The sequence below is a fragment of the Carex rostrata genome, chromosome 18 (assembly GCF_964058835.1).
Source record: "Carex rostrata chromosome 18, lpCarRost1.2, whole genome shotgun sequence".
Lineage (NCBI taxonomy): Eukaryota > Viridiplantae > Streptophyta > Magnoliopsida > Poales > Cyperaceae > Carex > Carex rostrata.
In genome coordinates, this window is record NC_135935.1 from 9,423,551 (window position 1) to 9,447,605 (window position 24,055).

The 24,055-nt window shown below is 37.9% G+C and overlaps 5 protein-coding genes and 1 pseudogene across 11 annotated transcripts; 3 read left to right on the forward strand and 3 right to left on the reverse strand.

Annotated features, from left to right (window-relative positions):
- The first annotated feature begins 160 nt into the window (after positions 1–160).
- On the forward strand, positions 161–508 carry LOC144569219 (rapid alkalinization factor-like). The gene has a single exon (XM_078319462.1). The coding sequence runs from the start codon at positions 161–163 to the stop codon at positions 506–508; it is 348 nt and encodes a 115-aa protein (XP_078175588.1).
- A 2,130-nt stretch (positions 509–2,638) lies between these two features.
- On the reverse strand, positions 2,639–4,927 carry LOC144569241 (2-oxoglutarate (2OG) and Fe(II)-dependent oxygenase superfamily protein). Of its 4 annotated transcripts, none has more exons than XM_078319495.1 (5): positions 4,689–4,927; positions 4,308–4,431; positions 4,059–4,087; positions 3,760–3,958; positions 2,639–3,105 (listed from the first exon to the last, which is right to left on the reverse strand). In XM_078319495.1, the coding sequence occupies exons 1-5, from the start codon at positions 4,803–4,805 to the stop codon at positions 3,086–3,088; spliced, it is 489 nt and encodes a 162-aa protein (XP_078175621.1). In that variant the 5' UTR covers positions 4,806–4,927; the 3' UTR covers positions 2,639–3,085. The 4 variants fall into 4 exon arrangements, with proteins under 4 accessions (XP_078175621.1, XP_078175618.1, XP_078175619.1 ...); XM_078319492.1 differs by having other exon boundaries at positions 3,755–3,958; positions 4,689–4,833; XM_078319493.1 differs by having other exon boundaries at positions 3,755–3,958; positions 4,664–4,831.
- Positions 4,928–7,937: 3,010 nt separating this feature from the next.
- LOC144569666 (pollen-specific leucine-rich repeat extensin-like protein 4 pseudogene) lies at positions 7,938–10,609 on the reverse strand (annotated as a pseudogene). Its single transcript, XR_013516123.1, has one exon. The product of XR_013516123.1 is annotated as a pollen-specific leucine-rich repeat extensin-like protein 4 pseudogene (transcript).
- A 1,816-nt stretch (positions 10,610–12,425) lies between these two features.
- On the forward strand, positions 12,426–14,130 carry LOC144569668 (uncharacterized). 2 transcript variants are annotated; one of them, XM_078320122.1, is made up of 4 exons: positions 12,426–12,956; positions 13,219–13,594; positions 13,842–13,913; positions 14,047–14,130. In XM_078320122.1, the coding sequence occupies exons 1-4, from the start codon at positions 12,485–12,487 to the stop codon at positions 14,093–14,095; spliced, it is 969 nt and encodes a 322-aa protein (XP_078176248.1). In that variant the 5' UTR covers positions 12,426–12,484; the 3' UTR covers positions 14,096–14,130. The 2 variants fall into 2 exon arrangements, with proteins under 2 accessions (XP_078176248.1, XP_078176247.1); XM_078320121.1 differs by having other exon boundaries at positions 13,219–13,591; positions 13,839–13,913.
- A 483-nt stretch (positions 14,131–14,613) lies between these two features.
- On the forward strand, positions 14,614–16,463 carry LOC144569242 (uncharacterized). The gene is made up of 4 exons (XM_078319496.1): positions 14,614–14,865; positions 15,083–15,163; positions 15,689–15,898; positions 16,198–16,463. The coding sequence occupies exons 1-4, from the start codon at positions 14,644–14,646 to the stop codon at positions 16,321–16,323; spliced, it is 639 nt and encodes a 212-aa protein (XP_078175622.1). The 5' UTR covers positions 14,614–14,643; the 3' UTR covers positions 16,324–16,463.
- Positions 16,464–17,107: 644 nt separating this feature from the next.
- PAPS1 (poly(A) polymerase 1) lies at positions 17,108–23,681 on the reverse strand. Of its 2 annotated transcripts, none has more exons than XM_078319488.1 (13): positions 23,390–23,681; positions 23,244–23,300; positions 23,036–23,143; positions 22,896–22,958; positions 22,523–22,684; positions 21,962–22,075; positions 21,803–21,865; positions 20,443–20,775; positions 19,277–19,441; positions 18,364–18,856; positions 17,806–18,152; positions 17,465–17,538; positions 17,108–17,370 (listed from the first exon to the last, which is right to left on the reverse strand). In XM_078319488.1, the coding sequence occupies exons 1-13, from the start codon at positions 23,486–23,488 to the stop codon at positions 17,325–17,327; spliced, it is 2,124 nt and encodes a 707-aa protein (XP_078175614.1). In that variant the 5' UTR covers positions 23,489–23,681; the 3' UTR covers positions 17,108–17,324. The 2 variants fall into 2 exon arrangements, with proteins under 2 accessions (XP_078175614.1, XP_078175613.1); XM_078319487.1 differs by having other exon boundaries at positions 23,223–23,300.
- Between the last annotated feature and the right edge of the window lie 374 nt (positions 23,682–24,055).

Below are 24,055 nucleotides of genomic sequence, written 5' to 3' on the forward strand. Positions count from 1 at the left end.
TTCTCTCTCTACTTTATATCGCACCTATTTCTCTCTCTCTCTCTTTAACCCAAAGCACTAGTTTAACTTTCCTCAGTTCCTGTCCCCCCCCCCCCCTCTCTCTCTCTCTCTCAGCTGTAACCCTCGCCGCCTCTCAACAAAAGAACGAACTGCCATTGCCATGGCCAAGCTCTCTCTTCTCTTCCCTCTCCTGCTGCTTGTACTCTCTCTCTCCTCTCCATCTCTTGCTCTCCACTCGGATCTGCCTCTTTCCGCCTACGGCCTCTCTGTTTCCTCCAATTCCCGCTGCTCCGGTGGCTCACTCGGCGAGTGTTCGCAAGACGAGGTGGATGATCCCACGACGCGCCGATTTCTAGCCGGTAATTCAGGTTACATCAGCTACGCCGCTCTGAGAAGGGACAGCGTGCCATGTAGTAGGAGAGGAGCGTCGTACTATAACTGTAGACCTGGTGCACAGGCGAATCCGTACCGTCGGGGCTGCTCAGCCATCACAAGATGCCGTGGTTAGGTTAGGTTAGGTTAGGTTTTTACTCTATTCTTTTCTTTTCTTTTCGTTTCGTTTCGTTTAAGAGGTTTTATTATTGTTATTGTGTGCGTATTATTATTATTATTGTTGTTGTTGTTTGGGCTATGAGCTATCTATTATATTATGACCTTACCTTGCTCCTTGGTGGTGATTTAATAAGGCATTTTATTGTAATGTTGTAAAATTAGGAAACATTAATTATTCGGCCTTATTTTCTGTTCTGTGTAAAGAGATCGATCTGAATTTCTTTCTATTTTATTTTTATTTTTGTGTTGCGATCGGTTTGTTGTACTTGTTCTTGTCACCCAATCAACGTCAACGTCAACGTGGAATATTAATTAATTAGCTGGTTTCATTTTGAGAGAAAAATTTGATACAATAAAAGAAAGGAAAGGAAGAATATTGTGAATTTCCTCTCAATTTCACTTGTAAATTTGTAATGTATGTCATATATATATATTTTATGAAAAATTAAAACTTTGGTGTTCTTCTAATCAGTTTCTTATGCATCTCCATTTTGTAATGCTTTGGTCATGAAAAGAATTCAATGGTTTCCAATCAGTTCCTCATTGCCATACCAATACCATACCTGTCCAGTTGGGCACCAGGCACCGGTACGGTGTCATTAGGAATGAAAATGAGATTTTAATTTCATTAGGTCTTGCTTCTCTTCTCTTCTCTTCTCTTCCATAACATTTCCAAAACATATTTCCTTGATTAATTGTAATGACCAATGATGTTCCTTCAAAAAAATTCAAGTGTATTTGCCTGCCTATAGGAAAAATATTACTTGCATATCTTTGCTTTGCTTTGGGGGTAACTCGCTCAAACTCAAACTCAGCTCATTTAATTTATAATTAGAACCCTAGCCGGACTGGATAATAGTTAGTTAGTTAGTTAGTAAAGGAGCTTGATTGCATTTACAATTATCCTCTTCAAAAGATAGTTTCAGTGGACGCCCTAACAATTAACAAAGTGTTAGTTTAAAGAGAAATTTATAGATTTGCATTAATTATTAAATATAAGCTTCAGAATCAGAATTAGTCAATCAGATCATAACAAATCATAAATTCAACATGCAATCTATTTTGTGACATATAATTTATAAGTTCAAACTATATATGTTGTTAGAATTAGGAAGCACCTCATTTTACTATCTCAGTTAAGTAAATATAATGTTTTGTATTTAAATATTCTATTTTAACAATTGGACTAAACTACATAGGAAGCAATGCGATATTATTATTATTATTATTATATATTATTATATATTCTCATAATACAATTTAAATCTTCATTGAAAAATGTTTTTAAGTTTAAGTGCACATGAACATGTATATAAGAACCGAATCTCTTTTTTATTTGTTACCTGCTCATTATTCAACCAACCAACCAACCAACCACTCGTTCGTTCTGATTTAAACTCTTTATCATCAGGCATCAGCTAGCGCCGGTTCGGTTCTGTTTGAGATCATGTGAGCTGTCGGTCCCCATGAGATCGAATGAGAATATCAGATCGGTTGCAATAAATTTTGTTTTGTTTGGTGCGAAGAGAATAAATGCTTGGTTCTTAACTTCTTATACCCCTATTATTTATTTAATAATAATAATAATTAATAATTATTAGAAGAAGAAATAGTATAGTACATTAACATTAGTACTGTTAAGTCCGATCTTCTGTGGCGGGTTCCTGATATTTGATATTTGCTGCTAAGCATAAGTGCATAACTGATGAATGTAGAGAAATAAGGATAAGGTGTAATCAGCAAATCAAACTCCGATTATAATCCCATTTCCTCTTAATAAAAAAAGACAAATCGTGTAGCTGTTTTATATTGCATACTGGCACAAGTTCAAATAATCATAGGGTGCTTCAGTATACAGAGTGAAAGAACCAGAAAGAACATTTTGAGGCAATGCAATCCTCAGTGCAGTGAATATGCAATCCCATAATTGCCTTGCCTTGTTTGTATAAGTTCAAGTTTGATTCTCATCATCTATTCTCGTGTCGTGTGTCTTTGTGAATTGTGATATGCATGCAATGCAATCCTCAGTGCATTAATATGAGCAACTGCATCATTCATATTTTAGAGGAAGCGTGACAAAAGAAGCATGAATTTTTCATGTTTCCTCCAAAAAAAACCTTCCCAAAAATAATGATATCTTTATTTATTGAGCCAAAATATGCTATCAGAGTTGTGCATGAATATGGTGCGTTTCCCATACTGTTGAATTAAAGAAGCACACGGTGAAGTAGCATTGCTTATGGAAAGTGCATTTTAGCAACCAAGGGGTTGGGTTGGACATAGCTTTCTCAGAGTAACTGAGGTTCTCCTCTTTTGTTCAATCTCCTTCCCATCCCAAATCTGACAGCCGGCCCCACGGTTTATGCCGTGCTTCCACAGATACCTTGCTTCACCATGCATTACAACTAGAGATCCTGGAGTCAAGTATACCGGGACTTCTTTTTCTTTCTCGTTTTCTTTTTCTGGGGTAAATTGCATCACGCATTCAGATTCTAGAGAGATTATGGCAATACCATCCTCAAATCGCATCAAGTCAACATGTGAGCAAATACCCTGAAAATCATATGTAATCAAATATAAAATGACAAAAAATTAGATTATATTTAAGTGAAATCAAGCATAAAAGTGTCAGCTTTCTCTTTTATGGTTATTTTTGGTTTTCAATCTTTTGATTTGGCAATCTCATACCATACCACTAGGACCCCAAGGATGCCTCAAGTAAGCAACAATTTTGCAATTAAACCTTAATTATAGCCAAATTTTACTCAATAAACTCTTTTAAGTTCTGCAATAATGCCTCAAACTTGCTTGCATAATTGCCACCTCTAACCAGAATCAGCCAGACTAAAACCCAATCGACCGGGCTCAACTGCCACATCCAACCTCCATTTAATGCAATAAACCTCCATTATATGCAAGTTTCCCTAGTAAAAAATATAGTGTAAGATGAGAGCCTTCATTTAGTCATACTGTTAAATTAACCTCAACTGTGAAATTTAAAGTTGGTGCAGTTCAATTTTCCTCGAATTAAACCTGAACTAATTGAGCTCGGTTATTAGAAAGGTAACTTGAATCCATTTCCCACAATTTAGAATGAGGTGCTTCATCCTGAATTATGCCACTACCATAAGAAATCAATGAAAAACAGGGTATGATTATGCTGAAATTTGTGGAGAAAGGTAGATGATAAATGTACCCATACCTCACCTGGCTTATAAACATTGGCAATGAGTTGGTCAAACAAAGGTTCTCTCCACAGTAATTGAAAAGGCAGAGGATCATTTTGCAAATTCTCGCTTGACAAATTCACGTCTGACCTATATCTTATTTCACCAGTACAAACCGCACTGCGTACCAATCTAGAGAGCTCTAGAGCCCATTTCGGGAGATCCCCAAATCTCATAGCCTGACAACATTTCAACATTTAGGTTATTAAAAAGTGTATCTCACATACTTGTGTCAAATATAGACCTGTCCAAAGAGGTACCAAATGAGAAAAACATTACCTGGTTGTGTTGATCAGTCAAAAATCCATCTGAAAGTGAAAAGAAAAAAAGAGTTGAACATGGCATGGACAAAATGAAAATACAATTTTTAACTTGTGTTTAGAAATAACAACAAAAATAATAAAAGTTTATACTTTCTTTTTATGTTTTCGTAAATGCAGTTGAACCTAAATCAACCCTTGAAAATGCAATAAATCACCGAATAAGTCTAGAATGAACTAAAACGACCATGTACAGTAGAAATCTGACCATGATAGATAGCTGAGAGAAGAGAAGATTGATTCTCTGAAGAAAGAAAATTTGAGCAGAACCATAAACCCTGGATGCCATGCACCGGTTCCAATACTGGTATTTCAAATTCAGAATCTTGACACTGTAATTGAATTGAATTGAATTGAATAGAATAGTATGAGAAATCAAAAGAGCTGTTTTTCCCTTCTTATTTTTTTTAATCTTTTTGAGAAAGTGACTAAATTGTGAAAAAAAAGTAACTATAAAGCATTTATCCATATACTACCTACCACAAAACTAAACCCCCATTCAGTTAAATCAAGTGTTATTTTCATTTATGCAAATAAAGAGGTTTAAAGGGTATATATAGAGACAAAGAGGGGCAGTTGTAGAACAAACCGAGAGAAGAGAGAGAGATTCGCCATCGTCAGATTCAGAAGAGGACTCTCCAAATGCTTCTCTAAGTTTATCTCTCGTCAGATCCGACTCTTCTTTATCAACCAAATTTTCTTCCATTTTATTTTTCCTTTTTCCCCCATCTTATTTTTGCTTTTTCAACAGAAATAATAGGCGACCAGGTTCTCTTTGCAATTTACTCCAAACAATTTTCCCTATTCGCAGAACTATATAACGCAGAGGCTCTTTTCTTGTTTTATTCTGACACAAATAAAAGTCTCTTATTACAATAAGAAATCTATTTCATTTCTATTCTCTTCCTTTCCTTAAATAAAAGGAAGAGAAGGGAAGTCTGTGTTAATTGTTATCATAACTAGAAAATTTGAGGGGCAGTGAAGGGGGGAAAGTATCATCTGCGGAGTTTTTTCGTCCGCAGTTTTTAATCTGGTCCGTTCGTTTCGAATCGGACGGATCAGATCAAATCTTGCCCGAATTTTAAAAAAACTCAAAATTTGATGAACCCTTAATCCAGTCCGTCCGATCCGAAACAAACGAACCAGATTAAAAGCTCCGCACGGAAAAACTCCGCAGAGGATAGCGTTCCGTGAAGGGGGTTTATTTGAATAAATTAGCATATTTGTTCACCTCCTCCGTATAACTATAAATTAGCGTTCCCTTCCTCTGCGCGACAGGTTCTGAAGCACACTCTTAGGGCCTGTTCGGATGTAATCCCGAAAATACTGTTCATGTGGGAAAAAAAAAAAATTTACTCAGACTGAATTTTTTTTTTCCCACGTGAACAGTAAATTTCAGTTCAAACTTTTTCTATTCTCATTCCCACTGTGCAGCCGAACAGGGCCTTAGAGAGTTACACTGTGATCGGAACACTACACTTGGTGGAGTTCAATTGATTTCAATTCAATGGTGTTCAATAGAAATGATTTCCAATTGAAATTTGTTGATTGGAATAAAAGTAAAATAGAATTGAATTCAAGTTTAGTTTTTGATTGAAAAGTCTATATAATAGAAGGAAATGATTTCACTTCAATGAAAATGACACTTTTATCCTTGCTTAAGTGTTTCTTTTATCTACTAATACTCCAATCATTTTTTTCTCAATTTATTTGACATGGATCAATTACCTACCGAACTTTGACACAAAAAGGTGTGTTTTTTTTTTAATTTACACAAAATAAACGATAGAAGAAAGAAAAGCAAATATAAAATACATAAATAAATGAAACAGAAGAGAAACTATACAAAAATTCAAAACTTGGGGCAAAAGACTAATGTATATGTACTGTTCATTTTTTTTTTAAGTCCAGTGAGCTTGGAGCTCTTTTGACATTTTTGTATTAAGAAATAAAAATTCTGTACACCTCCAGGCTAACCAGTAAGCAGTAGCCCTCAAATTTAATAAATTATACACTACATCACTAAGGCACCTGGAAAGAAATTATAAAAAGAATATCCTACGCTTTCTTGTTTCTTATGCTCATAAAAGCGCCATCTATTGACGTACTTGCGCTGTGAGTACCATGTATTGATGACTGGTACCATACCAGCAGTTGGTACTGTACCTTCAATCGGTACCGGTACCGTACCAGTAAGTGTCACACCTATTTCTCCACACAGAATTGTCCAGAAATTTCTTGCATATGCCCTCTAGTTACAGACCCCACAGTATCTCCTCCAGAGTACCACCTCTTCCATAACATACTGTACCAGTATGATGTTGGTAGTCTTTATTAATTTGTTTCTTTATCTTTTCCTTGATGGCATCTTTAAAATGATGCAACTCTTCTATGATTATTCTATAGAAGTTCTCATGTAGCTAATTGTGATTGTATTCAAAACCAGAGCAGTATGACTTGCCAGAAATTGCATCAACTCGATACCTTTTGTATTGATCACTTCAATAATTTTGAATTGAGTTCACTTCCATCCTGCAAAATCAACTATAACAATACTTTAAAAAACAATTCAGAACTTAGTAAGAATTAAGCAAGTTCTTTATCTGATACAACATTTTAACATCACACATATATTATAATTAAAAACAAACATAAAATTGGTCCTGAGTATTCCCTTCATCCTCTCTTTCTATTTCTCCCATGCCCAAATCTTGACTTGGAAGAAAAAATAAATTACCGGAAGGAAAAAACTTAAAAGAAAAAATAGAGCTACATGATAACTTAGAAATTAAATAAAGTACCCAAATTAGAAGTTTAAACTGCTAGCTACTCTCATATTCTAAACTGTAAATTAAGAAGAGTTGGGGGGCTCCTTTGCAAACTTAATTTTCCTTTCTGACAGCTTTCTTCCCCATTTACCAGTAATAGATTGCTGAAACACTATTTTCATCTTTCTATGCATCGCAGAGGCTAGGCAACGAGACTTTGAAACTACAAGATAGTACAATTTTTAATAAAATCTCACCCCAAATTGCTGAATCTTTCTTCAATAGAAGCTTGTCTCTTAGATATGGCTAATCAATTGAAATCAATGAATCGCTGGAACTTGACTCCTCTCCACTTTGTAGAGTTGCAGAGACTAGTTGGATTGGGAGCGGAATATAAAGAGGAAGAAGAAGGGTATCGCTGGAAATAAAATAACGTCAAAATTTTGGCAAATGAACTCTCGCCGAATCTCTTGGTTTTTCACGGGAAAATTTTTGGCGGAAAATTTCTCTCCAATTCGCATCAAAAGAAATCGTTTCTCGTCAGCGCCAGTGTTTCGATCTGAGAATTTCGAAATACGTCAATTCTATTTCTCATTTAACGAGAAAATGTTGGTTCCGATCACAGTGTTAGAGTATATAGTACGTAGAAATAGAGAAGAGATGAAATAATAAAAATGGAGGTGTCTAAGATAGAAATGGAGAAGAGAAGAGAGATGAAATAGAAAGAAAAGGCAACGGCCAGCGAAGAAAGAAAAGTCAGCGGATTTTGCTCCGGTCCGAAACTGAGTTTCAGATCATAAACGAATTCAGAGCTTTTTTTTTATCACAATAATTAATGTCCGAAATACTTGTACTGCACAGTCTGCACTGCAGAGTGCAGACTGCACTGCATGATATAATTAATGGAGAAAGCTCGATAGAGATGAAAATTAAAGCATCCTCATACAACTTAATTTATTGACAACAAAGATTAGGGAGGTAGATCATCAAACACAAATTTATTCCACGGATAGCGCACTAAAAATCTCCCTAAAACAAATCAAAAAAATAAAACAAAAATAATAAAAAAATACTTAAACACATTATATCTTGTGCCTCTTAATCTCTTATAGAAGAATTAAAGTTTCTTTTTACAAATATATTTTTCTCCTCCCTCTAACAAAATACATCACTAGTGCATCTGAGCTCAGTACCCTTTGAAAATAGGGGGTGGTGGAGAGGCATAACGAGATGAAAAGATTGGCGGGAGAAATTCGTAAGAAGGAGCTGGAGGTGGCGACGACGGAACTCGCACCGGTGTAGGTGGTGGTGGAGAGAGGGTCGGAGGCGGTGATGACCTTACTGGAGGTGGCGGCGGTGGTGACCTGATAGGGGGAGGTGGCGGTGGAGAAGCTGTTGGAGGCGGCGACGACGGAACTCGTACCGGTGGTGGTGGAGAGAGGGTCGGAGGCGGTGATGACCTTACTGGAGGTGGCGGCGATGGTGACCTGATAGGGGGAGGTGGAGAGGCCTTTGGTAGTGGCGGTGGAGAAGCTGTTGGAGGTGGTGGTGAGTATACAGGAGGAGGAGGGGAGTAAACTGGAGGAGGCGGTGGTGGAGGTGAGTATACAGGAGGAGGAGGGGAGTAAACTGGAGGAGGCGGTGGTGGAGGTGAGTATACCGGAGGAGGAGGGGAGTAGACTGGAGAAGGTGGTGGTGGTGGAGGTGAGTATATTGGCGGCGGCAGTGAGTGTTTTGGTGGTGGTGGGGAGTACACTGGTGGTGGTGGTGGTGGGGAGTACACTGGTGGAGGTGGTGGTGAATACACTGGAGGTGATGGTGATTGCACCGGTGGAGGAGGAGAAAACACTGGAGAAGGTGGAGGTGGTGAATGTACCGGTGGTGGGGGCGGTGACGGTATTACTGGCACTGGTATAGGAGATGGAGTAACAGGTTTAGGTGGGTTAGTTGGTTTTGGAGGGATTGGTGTCACCGGCACTGGAGATGATTCTGGTGCTGGAATCACCGGCTTAGGACTCGGGGTCACTGGCTCTGGGGATGGTGTAGGTACCGGTTTTGGTGTAGGTGCAACTGGCTTAGGGCTCGGTGTCGCCGGCATTGGAGATGGTGTTAGCACTGGCTTGTGTGGTGCCGGTGTAACCGGCTTTGGTGTTGGTCCAACCGGCCTAGGACTTGGTGCCACTGGCACCGGCTTAGGCTTAGGTGTTACTGGCACTGGCTTCGGCTTAGGTGTCACCGGTCCTGGCTTCGGTGGATTTTCTGGTTTGTTGCCGCTGCACTTGTCACGACTGCAATCGACAGGCCGATTAACCACAGGTAAACATACCTTAGCTGCCTTTTGTGCGGGCCTTGTGTTGCCTAGACAGTTGCTCTTATCATCAAATACCTTGTCTGACTTGGTTGATGACACACACTCCTTCCCCTCTCCTTTAAAATAATTGTATGAGAAAATGAAATTGTGTAGTTGTGGTAGTTGGCAAATCTTGTCAGAGACAACTCCAGTTAAAGTGTTGTGCGACACATCTAGTTCTTCCACCTTGGTTAGGCCATATAAGGTCCATGGGAGCACACCTGTTAGCTCATTAAAGCTGGCGTCGAACACGGTCACATTAGAAAGATGACCAAGACTGGGTGGTATACAACCAGAGAATTTGTTTCCAAGCAATACAAATTCATTCAGTGTGGCGACCATCTTTCCGACAGTATCTGGTATACAACCTTCAAAGTTGTTGTTTGCCAAAACAATAACCGAAGCAGTAGAATTTCCAATGTTGAGAGGAATGTTACCATCAAAACGGTTGTCATTTACAATGATAGCATCAAGTGGCTTGTCAAAGAGCTCCGGTGGGAGCTTTCCTTCAAAATCATTGTATCTGACATCGAGATAGCGAAGTGCCGGCAATTCAATTACGACTGTAGGGAAACCTCCGACGAAACGATTATTACTCACATCAAACTCGTGAAGGAGTACCAATCGAGAGAAGCTCTTTGGGATGATACCACAAAATCGATTGGAATTGATGTGAAAGAAAGCTATGTCTGTGAGCAGCCCAAGCTCCACTGGTAGGTATCCAGCAATATCACCACCATTTAGATCAATTCCGGCTACAACATTTACTCTGGGATCATCAAGTGCGGGAGCACAAAAGACACCCGTATATTTGCACACGTTAGGACCGTTCCAGTTAGCGGTGAAGTTGAAGGGGTCGGAATATATCGCCTTACGCCAAGCTTGCAAGGCAATATAAGCCCTGCGTAAGCGCTCATTTGTGATGGTAACACCAACTGTGATATTGAACTCGTCGAAATTCTCAGGGAGGTCGCCACCGGATTCCTTGAGAGATAAGAGTTGACGACGGGCAATCAAGGTGGCCTCAACATCGGTCAAGGCGAAAGCTGATTGCAAATAAATTAAAGAAAATGGAAAGAAAAAAAGAAGGGAGAGAGATAAGTGTAAGGGAAATCTGGCAGAGGCCTCCATGTTTTATCAATGAGGCCACACCTTGAGAGCCCTACCTAAAAGGCTTCTTAGTATATGGTACGGAGAGAGAGATTGATAGGATATATTGAAGGGTTATAGGGTACATTGTTGAAAGAAATTGGATGGATGTACTTGGTTTTAGGAGACAGATTGTTATATTTGGTTTGGATGGTTAATTTGAAAGAGAGCTAGAATTAACTGTTGGTTAGAGAGGTATTTGCCTAGATGTATACAACAGAATAATTCAGTGTATTTAATTTAGACCGATACAGACTTTAATTTGTTTTTCCATTTTTAGTAAATTAATTAATATTGTATTTCAGGATATATACATTAATTAATTAATTAATTATATCCTCTCATCTCTTTTAATTTGCTCCTTGTGACCTTGTTATGCATGCATATGTTGTGATCGTCTCGTTTGTAACTTAATTTTAATTTGGACACAAATTAATTAATTAGGCACGTAGGAGCTAATCCATTCCTTTGCTTTTGATCAAACAATTTCATCTCTAGCTATCATATCTGACGCAGATAACACGGTTTGTTGTAGTATACTTTCAAACAAAAAATAATTTGCTAACAGAGTAATAATGTTAATTTTGCAATCTAAAACTCTAGATCTGGTGCAAGACAATGTTTAACTCCATTCATTCATGTGTTTTTTTATGAAATGAGGAGATGAGATGGATGCATGTCGTTATTTAGCAGTGCTATTAAAACTAGACCACAACGGACAGAACAAAAATAAAATGGAACCGGCACTCCTTCCGGACAAATAGGATTTTTAAGCTGGTTTTTATATATTAAAAAAAAAAACCCGCTACTTTGTCAGCAGTTAACACTAACAGAATCAACAAAGTTCACATCCCTTAAACCTACGGTACTGATACCAAAAGGCCATCAACCTGAGGCTCCCTATCTCAGCATTAAACACAAGATTAACCAACAAAGCTCATATCCGTGATAGTGCCTTGCCTCAAATGCCAGTAAACTAACACCCATGGTACCGAACTACCGATACCATGAGGCCATCCTAGCCAATCGATCAGTATGGCACAAACTACACTTCAAAAATTCCCGCACCTACCTTTTCATTAAGGAGATATTTATAATTTGTTTCACTTGTGCTAGCAACTGTACCAGCACCCAAACAGAAAGTTTGTCCAGTTGTTGTCTTCAAATCACGCTTCCTAAATGAGGATTTTGCTACCAGTATTGCTAGACAGTATCCAGTGGATGGAGTTGTACAGTAGTAGGAGTATATCCTGATGTTCTTTCCTATTCTCTTCAGAAACTACAAGAACATCAGTACTAGTAGAATTTACTGTGTGTATCCAGATATGTCAAATGTGTTGACACCATTATCATTGTATATGATCAAAATTAAATGTAACTATGCTATCTCCCTTTTTTAATGAAGGAATGATTTTCAGGTATCTGGCTTTCTCGGTGGAATAAATTGGGCCCTGTTGGTGGCCCGCATCTGCCAGCTGTATCCAAATGCACTGCCGAGCATGTTGGTCTCGCGTTTTTTTAGGGTTTTTGCGAATTGGAGGTGGCCCAACCCTGTCATGTTGTGCCAAATTGAGAATGTGCCCTCTCTGAGCCACACAGTGTGGGATCCACGGAGGTACTTCAGGGATAGATTTCAGCATATGCCCATAATAACCCCTGCCTATCCAGCTATGAACTCAAGCTATAATGTCTCAGCCAGCACTTTGCGAGTTATGACTGAAGAGTTCCAAAGAGGTGATGAAATATGCAAGGTATTTTAGGAGGTGGAAATCTTTTGTCCAGGTTTTGAAATCAAAAGGTTCCAAAACTTCTCTCTTCCATGCTTTTCATTTTCCACACGTCTTTTTAAAAATGAGGGGTACACTGGCTACTTCTGAAGAAATTCACAAGTGAAAGTTTCGTATGGACTTTGAGGGCAATCCGAGATATTTGCATTTTTCAGCTGTTATATGATAGAATTAACCATAAAAATATCATGGTAAGGAGTGTCCTCTTTTACTAGATTGTTACCGAACCCGCAATGCATGTCAATTTCCACTCTCACTCCTTGATCTGCTTAATTTTCTTTTTTGTTCCTCATCTTTTTTTTTTAAACAGATAGAGAAGTACACATACAATATGCTCCAAGTACATCCATACCCTGGTGACTTCTGTGACAATACAAAACCTCACAGCTCCAGCTTTTTTATGGGTCTGCAGAGAAAACCAGGATCACAATCTGATGAAGGTGAGAAGCTTTTTGATATGCGTGCAACTGTCGAGGAATTCAAGCAGTTGGTCCACACATACACCGTGTGGAAACCTGGGATGGAGATCCGCATTACCCATGTGAAGCGCAAGGATATACCAAGGTTTGTCTTTCCTGGTGGGGTGCGGCCTCAACGACCTGCCAGACCTGTTAGACCCGCTAGGAGCAAGCCCTCAGATGCTGCGACTGCAGTTACGGGAGAAGTTTCTGGTGTAGCGACTGATGAGTCTTCTGAGAGAAAACAAGTCCTTGTGCCTGGTCTTCGTTCGGATGGAGTTGCCAATGGGTATTATTTGGGAGCAAGCGAACAATTTGAGGGTCCCAGTGAAATAAAAGATACTGGTATATAGGATATAATACGGAAGATTACAGCTTTGAAATCTGAAAGATTGACATGAATGAATATTTTCATGAACATAACCCAATAGGTTGTCCTTGTTCTCTCGCTCTAATGCAACAGAGAAGGAGCAGGCATGGTTTTAATTTATTGTTTTGGGAAAGTAAGGACAATTAATTCGTGGTGAATAGAACAGGTCTAAACTTTGATTGAATGAGATTATTATAACACAGCTACGATTTTATGTCTTTGTATTTTGGTTTTCAGATGTGTTATCTAAAGAAGCTGAAGCTGAAGCTGAAGATATTACAATAAAGAATATGATAGGTGGTGGGTCTGTTCCAGAAATGGAGTTATTGGACGAAATTGATGAACTCCAATATTTGGAGTTTCAGGGAAGTGGTAAAGATCAAGGAACAGGAGATGCAGCTCCTAATGCTCTTGCACCTGCAAATACTGCACATATTAGAACTGTAACTGCACTTGCAGCAACAACTTCAGTTGCAACTGCACCTACAACAGTAACTGAGCCTTCAGTTGCAGATGGAAAAGGCAAGGAAGATGGAGAAATGCAGAGTCAAATTAGCTCTGAAACAAACATTTCGTCTCCTCTGAAGCGGAAAGCTCCAGAAGAGCTTGAGGTTATTATTTTGTTCATTTATTTCTCTATTCACTTGTTATTTAATTACTTGATGTTGTTCTGCATTTTCTATCTTTTTAGCTAGCGTTGTAAATTAATATCTAATTTTGTTGGAGAAACTTTTGTTACTTCAACCTACATGCATGTAATGGGTTGTAGAGTGTAGACTATCTGGTACATTTTGTTTTTTCATTTTGTTGAACTCAATTAATGGAGATGTTACTTTATAGGAGCTGGAGCTGGAGCTGGAGCTGGAGCTTGCACCTACATTTCATGGTGTGAAACCCTTGGCAGCACAGAATACTCAGCGAAAGCCCTTGAGGTATGTCTAAAATTTTGTCAATGGTACGTATTTCATTAGTCAACATCTTAATTATGTTTCTTTTGTAAATATAGCTTTCTTTTTTAAAAAGGTAAATATAATAATTGTTTGGCTTTGATAATATTAATTTCAGGTTGAAGTTGACTAGTGTAACAAAGCCAAGTACCCAAAGGCAAAGCTAGCTCCTGAGTGTTGTAGAGTTGAGAAATAGAGCTAGCTAGATTTAATAAATTTTTAAAAGAATATATTATTGAAAAGTTGAATGTTTATGACACCGATCGATATATATGCATGCTTTCGTAGGAGTACTTAATCTAATTAATCTGTCTGTTGTGTCTTAATTTATGTTATGTTATGTTATGTTATGTTATGTTAGAACATGGAGTACTTACTGCATACAATTAATTAATAATTAATAATTAATTCCAGCCGATCGAGTGATAGCTTAATTTTTGTGGACCAATTGTAGATGTACGTTGATCTTTAAGATTCGTGCTATGTTATTTAAGATTCGTACAGTTTATTTAAATTATTCTTTTTAATACTACCGAACCGAACCGATCCGATCCGATAAAAAAAGAATTAGTCTGTAATCTCCTAAAAAGGGGGTAAAGATTTTGACGGCAGTTTTGGCTCCATGCAGCGCAAAGAGAGAACCAATATTAGCTGCTCCGTTAAACTCTCTCTTTCTTTTCTTTTCTTTTCTTTTCTTTTTGAAGCTCTGAGTCTCATGGTCATGGCTATCTCTATCTCTATCTCATCCCCACCTCTTCCCTCGCTCTTTCCTCTCTCTAAGTCTAAGCCTAATCCCCACCTCAAAATCAAAATCAAAATCAAGCGCCAAAACTATCTCCGCAAAACGCTTTCAATTTCAAAATCCTCCGCTGATTTTAGTGCAAATCAACCCATTCAATCCACCGATATGAGAGGGGTTCAAAGGGAGGGACCAAAGGTTAGTTAACTTAACTCATTTTCATTTTCATTTTCTCTAAGAAACTAACAATTCAGAGTTATCTTCAAATTATTGCGCATATAGGTTATTTTATTTTACTTGGATAATTCAGTGTCTTTTTTGGCCCACTGGTAGAGAGAGAGAGAGAGAGAGAGGCCTCTTGTTGAGTTCAGTTGGATAATTGATGCTCAACTTAGCTAATACTTTCATTCGGCAGGTTAAAACAGAAGAAAAACCAGCTGGTATGCATTCTGTTTCAAGAGAGGAGCCATGGTGGTACCGTTTGCCATTTGTTCTAGTGAGTTTTTAATAAGCTTTCCTTTTTTTAGAGACACTAAAATGAACAATTATCTTTATACTGTTGCAAAGCTGTACAAAAGTATCAACGTTGTTGTTTCCCCAAGCTAAGCTTTAATTGACACAAATTTTGGTTAATTTTCTTGGTTTTCCACCTCATGTGTTCGGTCCACTAGGCTTGGACTGTTTAGGCTGACATGGGCTCATTTCCATTTAATTAATTATGCAGTAGAAAGGAAAGAGCATCAAGAATGGGTTTGTCATTATACAAAGTGCTCAGCTTTGAAAAATAAAAATAAAAAAAGGATTATGCAAAGTGCTGGGACCATAATGAATAATTTGCATGGAAAAATAGCAATTTCCCTTTTGCCCCTTGGACAACCCACACACAAAAAGAAAGCTTTAGTTGTGCAATTTAGGGCAAGTTTCTTTAGTGTTCTTCGGTGGGAACCAGCACCGTGACTGTGCCTTGTATGGGATCCATTACATGCATGTAAAGGTAGTTGCTTCTTTCAATTAATTTTAGGGCATTTTGCTCTGTGGAGGCGAGAGTGATGATGCACCACGAGGCCTTTATTCTCTAGAAATAGAACCTAATTCAACAAATAGGGACACTATGTCATATGCCATCACATTTCAAGACCGAATCGATGCTACCCACTGTTGTTGTGTGCTCGAGGCATTTTTTGAAGGTTTGAATGATGTCAGTGCTGAGATAATTCCTTTTACAATTCAAGTAAGTTTCTTTATTTTCTTTCTTAAAAATAAAATAATAATGGTTTCTGTGAGATTTATACTGTTTGAGACTTTGAGGCAACATTGTTCAATATCATATCGGTCTTCTTTTGTTCTCTTTTTCTTGATAAATGTTGTTTTTCTTCACAAAAAATTCCCAGTTTTGTTGTTATTATCAGTCATGTTCTGTAAAAGCTTTGGGGATGCCTGGTACGTGATAGCGAGTGTCTTTGTGTTTACAATGATCTTTCTTCTTTATATAATTGGGCTTTGGGATGTTTTTTTTTTTTTTTTTGTCAGGAAATAAAGGAGGAGGTGCAGTCAGGTAGATTAAATGTAATAGTCGTACCTAAAGGGAAGCTCAAGTTGTATGCAGGACAACCACTTGAAGAAGTTAAAGTTGCATTGCGTTCTTTTGTTAATTAGAATTTGAGTATTGAACTAGGAAATCATAATGTAAGAGTTCTGTTAATTTTTTGTTTAATTTTCAAGGCATTCCTTGTGTAGTCTTTTGTTGTATTGAAGATTGTAGCAATGTGGCTTAATCTGCGAGCTTGTATCTGTTTCTTTCTTTCTTTTTATTTTGAAATATTGTGTTATATTGGTTCTCTACTTGTTCAATTGGAATTTCTCTTCGGTCAACTCCACCTACAAATGTTTAATTTCAATCCCAATAAAGGAAGATGAATACGAAGCTGGCAAAACTGGCATTTAAAATTTGTAATGGGTAAAAAAAGCATCTCTTCTCGTTGAATGTGGATCAGATTATCCACAATGGCTCGTATTTTGACTATTGTACCAGTGACCAGTCTTCCCCAAGTAAATCTTCATTCTTTCTTCAATAATGGAGAGTCTAACGAAGATCGAAGATGAGCAATATAAACACTGGAAAGATATTTGAGAGTGTGTACAGAAAGGGCTCTCGACAAATGAACATTGAAAGATTTAAGAGCTGATAATCCGAGCTGCAGGATCAAACCCCTTGAGAGGTCAAAAAACAAAAGAGTCTACATGGACGATTGGTATTAAGCAAGAAAAGGCCAACCATTGATCGGAAAACAGTCAAAATCAAACACAAGCACGGCTCGCAAAAGCCAGTTAACCAATGGAAGAGATGAGGTTACCATCCATGTCACTGTTGGTTAATACTGATACCATATCCAGTACAGTCCTGAGTTGATAACGGCAGGCTTTATTACTGATCCAGATATAATAACATAGAGTTATAGCTTAATTAGAAACTTTAGCATCCATCCTACAAAGATATATCAGTCGATAAGCATTGAACTTCTCAATAATATACACATTATTTTAAAAATTGATTAATTTTGTATATAGGTTGTTTGACACTTTGCTGAATACATAGTACCAAAGATGTCTAGAACAACGCCAACAGGATTAAATCTCTAATTCTCAACTGTACAAACTCAGGAGCTTTGGGTAGTTGGCTTTGTTACAGTAGTCAACTTCAACCTGAAATATTATCAAAAGCAAACAATTATATTTACCTTTTTAAAAAAGAAAACTGTTTTACAAAAGAAACTTAAGATGTTGACTAACAAAATACCTCAAGGGCTTTCGCTGAGTATTCTGTGCTGCCAAGGGATTTACCCCATGAAATGTAGGTGCAAGCTCCAGCTCCTATAAAATAAGATCTCCGTAAATTAAGTTCAACAAAATGAAAAAATGTAGGATAATTAAAAAAGAAAATGCAAAAGGAAAATCAAAACGTCAACTACATGGCAGAGGTTATGTACCAGATAGTCTACAACCCACTATATGCAAGTTAAGAAGTAACAAAAGTTTCTCCATTCTAATTTTATATTTACAACGCTACAAGAAAGAAAATGCAGAAAAACAGTAAGTAAATAACAAGCAATTAGAGAAATAAATGAATTAATCAATAACCTCAAGCTCTTCTGGAGCTTTCCGCTTCAGAGGAGACGAAACATTTGTTTCAGAGCTAATTTGACTCTGCATTTCTCCATCTTCATTGTTATTTCCATCAGCAACTGAAGGTTCAGTTACTGTTGTAGGTGCAGGTGCAATTACAGTACTAATATGTGCAGTATTTGCAGGTGCAAGAGCATTAGGAGCGGCATCTCCTGTATCATTTCCAGTTCCTTGCTCTTTACCACTGCCCTGAAACTCTAAATATTGGAGTTCATCAATTTCGTCAGGTAACTCCATTTCTGGAACAGACCCACCTGTCAGATTTTTTATTGCAATATCTTCAGCTTCTTTAGAGAACACATCTGAAAAGCAAAATAGAAAGACATAAAAATGATAGCTGTGTTATTATAATCTCATTCAACCAAAGTTTAGACCTGTTCTATACATCACGAATTGTCCTTATTTAACCAAAACAATAAAACCATGCCTGCTACTTCTCTGATGCTTTAGAGGGAGAGAACAAGGAAATCTTTGAGATTTTTAAAGGTGTAATCTTCCGTATTTATATCATACCTGTATCTTTCATTCCACTGGAACCCTCGACTTGTTCACTTGCTCCCAAATAATTCCCACTGGCAACTCCATCCAAATGAAGACCCTGCACCTGGACTTGTTTTCTCTCAGAAGACTCATCAGTAGCTACACCAGAAAATTTTCCCATAACTGCAGTTACAACATCTGAGGGCTTGCTCCTAGCAGGTCTAACAGATCTGGCAGGTCGTTGAGGCCGCACCCCACCAGGAAAGACAAATCTTGGGATATCCTTGCGCTTCACATGGGAGATGCGAATCTCCATCCCAGGTTTCCACATGGTGTAGGTGTGGACCAACTGCTTGAAATCCTCAACAGTTGCACGCATATCGAAAAGCTTCTCGCCTTCATCAGATTGTGGCGCTGGCTTTCTCTGCAGACCCATAAAAAAGCTGCAGCTGTGAGGTTTTGTATCATCACAGAAGTCACCAGGGTATGGATGTACTTGAAGCATATTGTATGTGTACTTCTCTATCTGTTTCAAAAAAAGACAAGGAACAAAACACCAAATTAAGCAGATAAAACACTAGTGAGAGAAGCTATATTTTTTATACATAAATAAATAAACTAAGTTGCATGTCACAGAGAAATTGGCTTGCACAATACCCACTTGTGTAGTAGAACAGCTCCCTACGAATATAAACCTAATGCTGCCATAGAAGCCACAAAAACAAGCAAAAAGACCCAAAAAAAGAATTGTCTCAACCTTTGCTAGACCCTTTTTATCATAGTTCTATATAATTGGTTCAGGGTTTAACCGGCATCACAAGAAGTGATGCTTAAGTGAAGATTAAAAGGAAAGAACAATTTTTCTCTCCAGGCTAATTAACCAGATTAACATCGCCAGTTAAATACAACTTAGAAAAAAAATCGAAAGACAAATCAACAAAATAACCTTCAAAGTGAGAATACGAAGTCGAGACTCGACCCAACCATGCCACTGGCGAAAATCATCTTCATTTTCTGCCATTATATCTATCTCCAGATAATGCTTATAAGATTCAAAAAACGGGTACTGCTCGAATAATGTTTTCCAGTCTGTCTTGTTCTCATCCATTGCCTGTGTAACATTGAAAAGGAAAAAGACTAATATTACAAAACAACTAAAAAAAGGCACTTCAAGACTGAATTTTCCTTTTAAAGACCAGATTTCCCTTTTCATTTGTCCCTACACTAGAACCTTGAGTATTGCATATTAACATCTAGGGATCTAAATACCTGCCGTACCATGACTAGTCACGCCTTGTCTTGGGTCACGTGCCATGCCGTGACCAAGTTAGATTTATATGTGTCGTGCCGTGACCAAATTTGGAAGGATGGTCACGGCACGTTAGTCGCGCCGTGACCACACGTGTCGTATCCAAACGTGATTGGTCACGTTGACTATTTTTTTTCATAATTTAAGTTAGTTTATTCAAGATTCACCATTTGATCAAGATCTAACGGTCCTAATTACACGTGGCTTGTGTGACCACGTGCTGTGCCATGACCGGAGCTTTCGCATGACGTGCCTTGCCAAATTTTCGAAATATGGTCACGTCACGTGAATGGTCACAGCATGGGACACGCGAGTCACGGCACGGGACTGGTATACGTGCCGTGCCATAACGAATCTAGTCATGCCGTGACTTTTTTAGATCCCTATTGACATCCCCCTCTGACAACATAAAATTAAGATTCCTTATGGATTCAGCAACAATGTAGTAAAAGAAGGCATTATTTACCAAAGGTTTTTATGGATAATTCTATCATATAACCGCTGAAAAATGGAAATATCTCAGGTTGCCCTCAAAGCCCATATCAAACTCTCATTTATGAATTTCTTCAGAAGTGGACAAGGTACCATCATTTTTACAAAGACGTGTGGAAAATGAAAAGCATGGAAGAGAGCAGTTTTGGAACATTTTGATTTCAAAACCTGAAGAAGGGGGGTGTTAAAGAATTGCTCGTGGTTTATAGCAGTAAGAAACTAAGATGAAATTTTTGCAGGTGATGTGCAAGAAACTGTCCCTTTCTGTTATATTTGAGAAGAACAAAAGGTGATTCCACCTCCTAAAATACCTTGCATATTTCATCACCTCTTTGGAACTCTTCAGTCATAACTCGCAAAGTGCTGGTCGAGACATTATAGCTTGAGTTCATAGCTGGATAGGCTGGGGTTATTATTGGCATATGCTGAAATCTATCCCTGAAATACCTCCGTGGGTCCCACACTGTGTGGCTCAGTGAGGGCACGTCCTCAATTTGGCACAACATGACAGGGTTGGGCCACCTCCAGTTCGCAAAAACCCTAAAAAAACGCGAGACCAACATGCTCGGCAGTGCATTTGGATACAGCTGGCAGATGCGGGCCACCAACAGGGCCCAGTTTATTCCACCAAGAAAGCCAGATACCTGAAAATCATTCCTTAATTAAAATAGGGAGATGGCATAGTTGCATTTGATTTTGATCATATACAATGATAATGGTGTCAACACATTTGATATAAATCTGGATACACACAGTAAATTCTACCAGTACTGATGTTCTTGTAGTTTCCAAAGAGAATAGGAAAGAACATCAGGATATACTCCTATATCTGTACAAATGCATCCACCGGATACTGTCTAGCAATACTGGTAGCAAGATCCTTATCTAGGAAGTGAGATATGAAGACAACAACTGGACAAGCTTTCGGTTCAGGTGCTGGTACAATAGCTAGAACCGGTAAGACAAATCATGAACATCTCCTTAATGGACAGGCAGGTGCGGGAAACTTTTAAGTGTAGTTTGTGCCATACCGATCGATTGGTTAGGACAACCTCATGGGTATTGGTACTTTTACTGGTATTTGAGATAAGGAACTATCAGGGATATGAGTTTTGTTAATTAATTTTGTGTTTAGTGCTGAGATAGGGGGGCTCAGGGTTGACCATACCAGTATAGGTTTTGATGGCCTTGTGGTATCAATACGAAGGTTTAAGTCTACTGGTTTCTGATGCAAGGAACTATAAGTGATGTGAACTTTGTTGATTCTGTTTGTGTTTACTGCTGACGTAGGGAGCCTTGGTGTTGGTCTGGGTTTCTGCTAAATTGTTGGGTTTTTCATTTTCTTCGATTTTGTGATTATAATAAACAAAATCTGTTCATGGATGGAAACAAGCAACCACATATTGGCTGTGCTAATTTTATAAAAAAAAAAAAAACATAGACTACCGTCACTGACCAGTGCATTTGGATATAAGCTCAATATTCTGTGCATGAAACCTCTATATGGGAAAGATATATGGATATATGTTGGAGTAATCTGCATTAACTGGTAACTGAATTCGCGAGTTTTTCAAAAATTTAGCACCCTCAACATACAAGTCTAACTACTGGAATCATTTCCAAGTTATACAGAAAAACTTACACATTTCCAAGTTATACAGAAAAACTTACATTGGAATACACACAGCGGCATTTAGCCCAATACCTCATGCATCTCAAGGTTGTACGGAAGTTCTGTAATAGACAAAGAAACAGAACTTCAGTCAGTAACTGCTGCTTAGTTGGTAACAGTGGTTATAATCGATAAACAAGTATAATAGTTAGTAATACCTGAATATTAGGCACCAAACGCAGAATTAGATCAGTAACTCTACATCCATTCAAGCTGCGAGCTGTCTGTTCATCAACATTTTCTAATATAGAATTTTGTGTTATATCCAGGTCCTGAGAAAGAGGATGAGGACGACTTAAATGGATAATTTAAAGACAAGTAAATCAACCAAAAAAGACTTAATCAATTTCATATGTTCTCCTATAAAGTGAGAAAACATCATTTACCCTGTTGTCGTAATATATTTACATACCTATATCAACCTGAATAGTTTGCATTTGCAGCTTTTGAACAGAGGAACAGTGAGGAAAGAAAGATATTTTGCACATCTTCTAAATTATGAAGACTTAAGTAGACTATGATGTAACTCAAAGAATATTTTGTTTCCGTAGTAAATAAGGAAAATATGATATTTTCAATGTTACCAGGGGTTACGTGATATTCATACAGATTTTTGCAGTAGCGCGTGACACTGATGCTGAGTTCCATAAAATCTATGACTCCTACATGCAGAATGTTACTCTAAATATAGCAATAGTAAAAATTAAAAACAAACATACTTCTGGAACAACTAATAAGGCTAGTTTTGCATAAAGAAGGTCGATCGAAACACCCATAAATTTGAACTTCATAACCGGTACATGTGCATCTGGCACAGGATGCAACTCTGCCACTTCTGGCATCTCAGCTAACATGTTATGTAACTCAACAAAAAAATCTTCCTGCAAAAGAATTACATAGCAAATTAGTAATATGTTTTATGATGGGCCCTGACGGTCACACTCGAAACCTAAAATTTCCTGATAGTTCATATGATCACATAAAATCTCTCACTTTTGAAACTGAAACAGGTAAATACTGCCCAGCCTTTAGGAAAATTTCATGAAAAAATAAATTCTGTGAAATGTTCAGAAATCTATAAAGCTATCTTACTTCTCTAGTGGCGTGCCTGGGGCCAATGCATAATGTATCAATATCAGCACCAGGGCCGTGTACCTAACAAACATTTTACATGCACTTATATATTTTAGAGAGAGAAAAAAAAACTAATATATTTATCTGAGAGTAATTACCCCAAGACGGTAAGAACCAAAAGTAAATATCTTTGCATTAGCCTCTTGCACAAATTGCTCATTGTATCCCTTGGCACGGCTAACTCTTTTTATCCATGTTTTTACAACCTGTTAAAACACCAAAACAGACAACCAATCAGAATCTAGTACAGTCAAATTTTGCTTATTATTCTACTAAAAACAAGACCTGATCTAATCGGCCCAAGACCTCTTCTCGGCAAACAGCATCATCATTGCTTGGATATAGGCCAGCATCGGCAAGAAACTATATGAACAGAATATATTGAAAAACAGTTAAACAGATTGCAGAAAAAGTAAAGCTTTTTTTTTAATATAAAAGCTGTGACAACCAACCTTTTCTAGTTCTTGAGTCCTTACGACATCAATTTCAGTGGGTCCACTTAGAGATACTGGTTCAGTCACTCCGAGATACCCATTAGTCGGCTTTGCCATTTTTATTTTGAACTGTGCTTAGAAGATACCGGTTCAGTTGCAAATCAGTGTTGTCTAGAGAAATGTGTGTTCCAAGAAAAGGCGGTGCACAGAGTCCTCGAGGCTGCAAAATTGGTAAATGAATAAATACTTGTCTTCGCCATGACACTCCCTTGTCTTGTCCCTCAGGCTGCCTTCGCAAAAGCTATTAAGACTAAAATAAATAGGTGTGATAATACTTGTTAGTAACCAGCTGTTAAGACTAAAATAAATAAAAAATAAATAAAATCCTTAACAACCAAACACATGAACAAAAATAAATAGGGTAAAATGGTTGTAGTGGTACAACCAGTTTGGCTTTAATAAATAAGGTATCCGGTGGTACTAAAGTATATGGAAGTTGTTCCTTGACTGATCGAATTGATCTAGGGTTTGAGTAGGAGTAATAGGGCATGAAACAGTAAGAGAGTAATAGGAGGTACCGATGAAGACTGATAATAGCACTAACCAAAGCGAAGTGAGGAGAGGAGAGGAGAGGAGAGGAGAGGAGAGGAGCAGATCGAGAGAGGAGAGAGATGCGAATTCTTT

What these genes read in the sequence shown, in the direction of transcription:
- LOC144569219 (XM_078319462.1), top strand. Translation starts at nt 161, where the DNA reads ATGGCCAAGCTCTCTCTTCTCTTCCCTCTCCTGCTGCTTGTACTCTCT.
- LOC144569241 (XM_078319492.1), bottom strand. Translation starts at nt 4,805, where the DNA reads ATGGAAGAAAATTTGGTTGATAAAGAAGAGTCGGATCTGACGAGAGAT. An exon ending in TCTCTCAGCTATCTATCATG is followed by an intron (nt 4,088 to 4,307) that starts GTCAGATTTCTA and finishes TTTCACTTTCAG; the next exon opens with ATGGATTTTTGACTGATCAA. An exon ending in ATGTTTATAAGCCAGGTGAG is followed by an intron (nt 3,106 to 3,754) that starts GTATGGGTACAT and finishes TATGATTTTCAG; the next exon opens with GGTATTTGCTCACATGTTGA.
- LOC144569668 (XM_078320122.1), top strand. Translation starts at nt 12,485, where the DNA reads ATGCTCCAAGTACATCCATACCCTGGTGACTTCTGTGACAATACAAAA. An exon ending in CAGTGAAATAAAAGATACTG is followed by an intron (nt 12,957 to 13,218) that starts GTATATAGGATA and finishes TTTGGTTTTCAG; the next exon opens with ATGTGTTATCTAAAGAAGCT. An exon ending in GCTCCAGAAGAGCTTGAGGT is followed by an intron (nt 13,595 to 13,841) that starts TATTATTTTGTT and finishes GCTGGAGCTGGA; the next exon opens with GCTGGAGCTTGCACCTACAT.
- LOC144569242 (XM_078319496.1), top strand. Translation starts at nt 14,644, where the DNA reads ATGGTCATGGCTATCTCTATCTCTATCTCATCCCCACCTCTTCCCTCG. An exon ending in TTCAAAGGGAGGGACCAAAG is followed by an intron (nt 14,866 to 15,082) that starts GTTAGTTAACTT and finishes TTCATTCGGCAG; the next exon opens with GTTAAAACAGAAGAAAAACC. An exon ending in ACCGTTTGCCATTTGTTCTA is followed by an intron (nt 15,164 to 15,688) that starts GTGAGTTTTTAA and finishes AATTAATTTTAG; the next exon opens with GGCATTTTGCTCTGTGGAGG.
- PAPS1 (XM_078319487.1), bottom strand. Translation starts at nt 23,488, where the DNA reads ATGGCAAAGCCGACTAATGGGTATCTCGGAGTGACTGAACCAGTATCT. An exon ending in GAGGTGATGAAATATGCAAG is followed by an intron (nt 19,442 to 20,442) that starts GTATTTTAGGAG and finishes AATGTTACACAG; the next exon opens with GCAATGGATGAGAACAAGAC. An exon ending in ACTCAGCGAAAGCCCTTGAG is followed by an intron (nt 17,371 to 17,464) that starts GTATTTTGTTAG and finishes ATAATATTTCAG; the next exon opens with GTTGAAGTTGACTACTGTAA.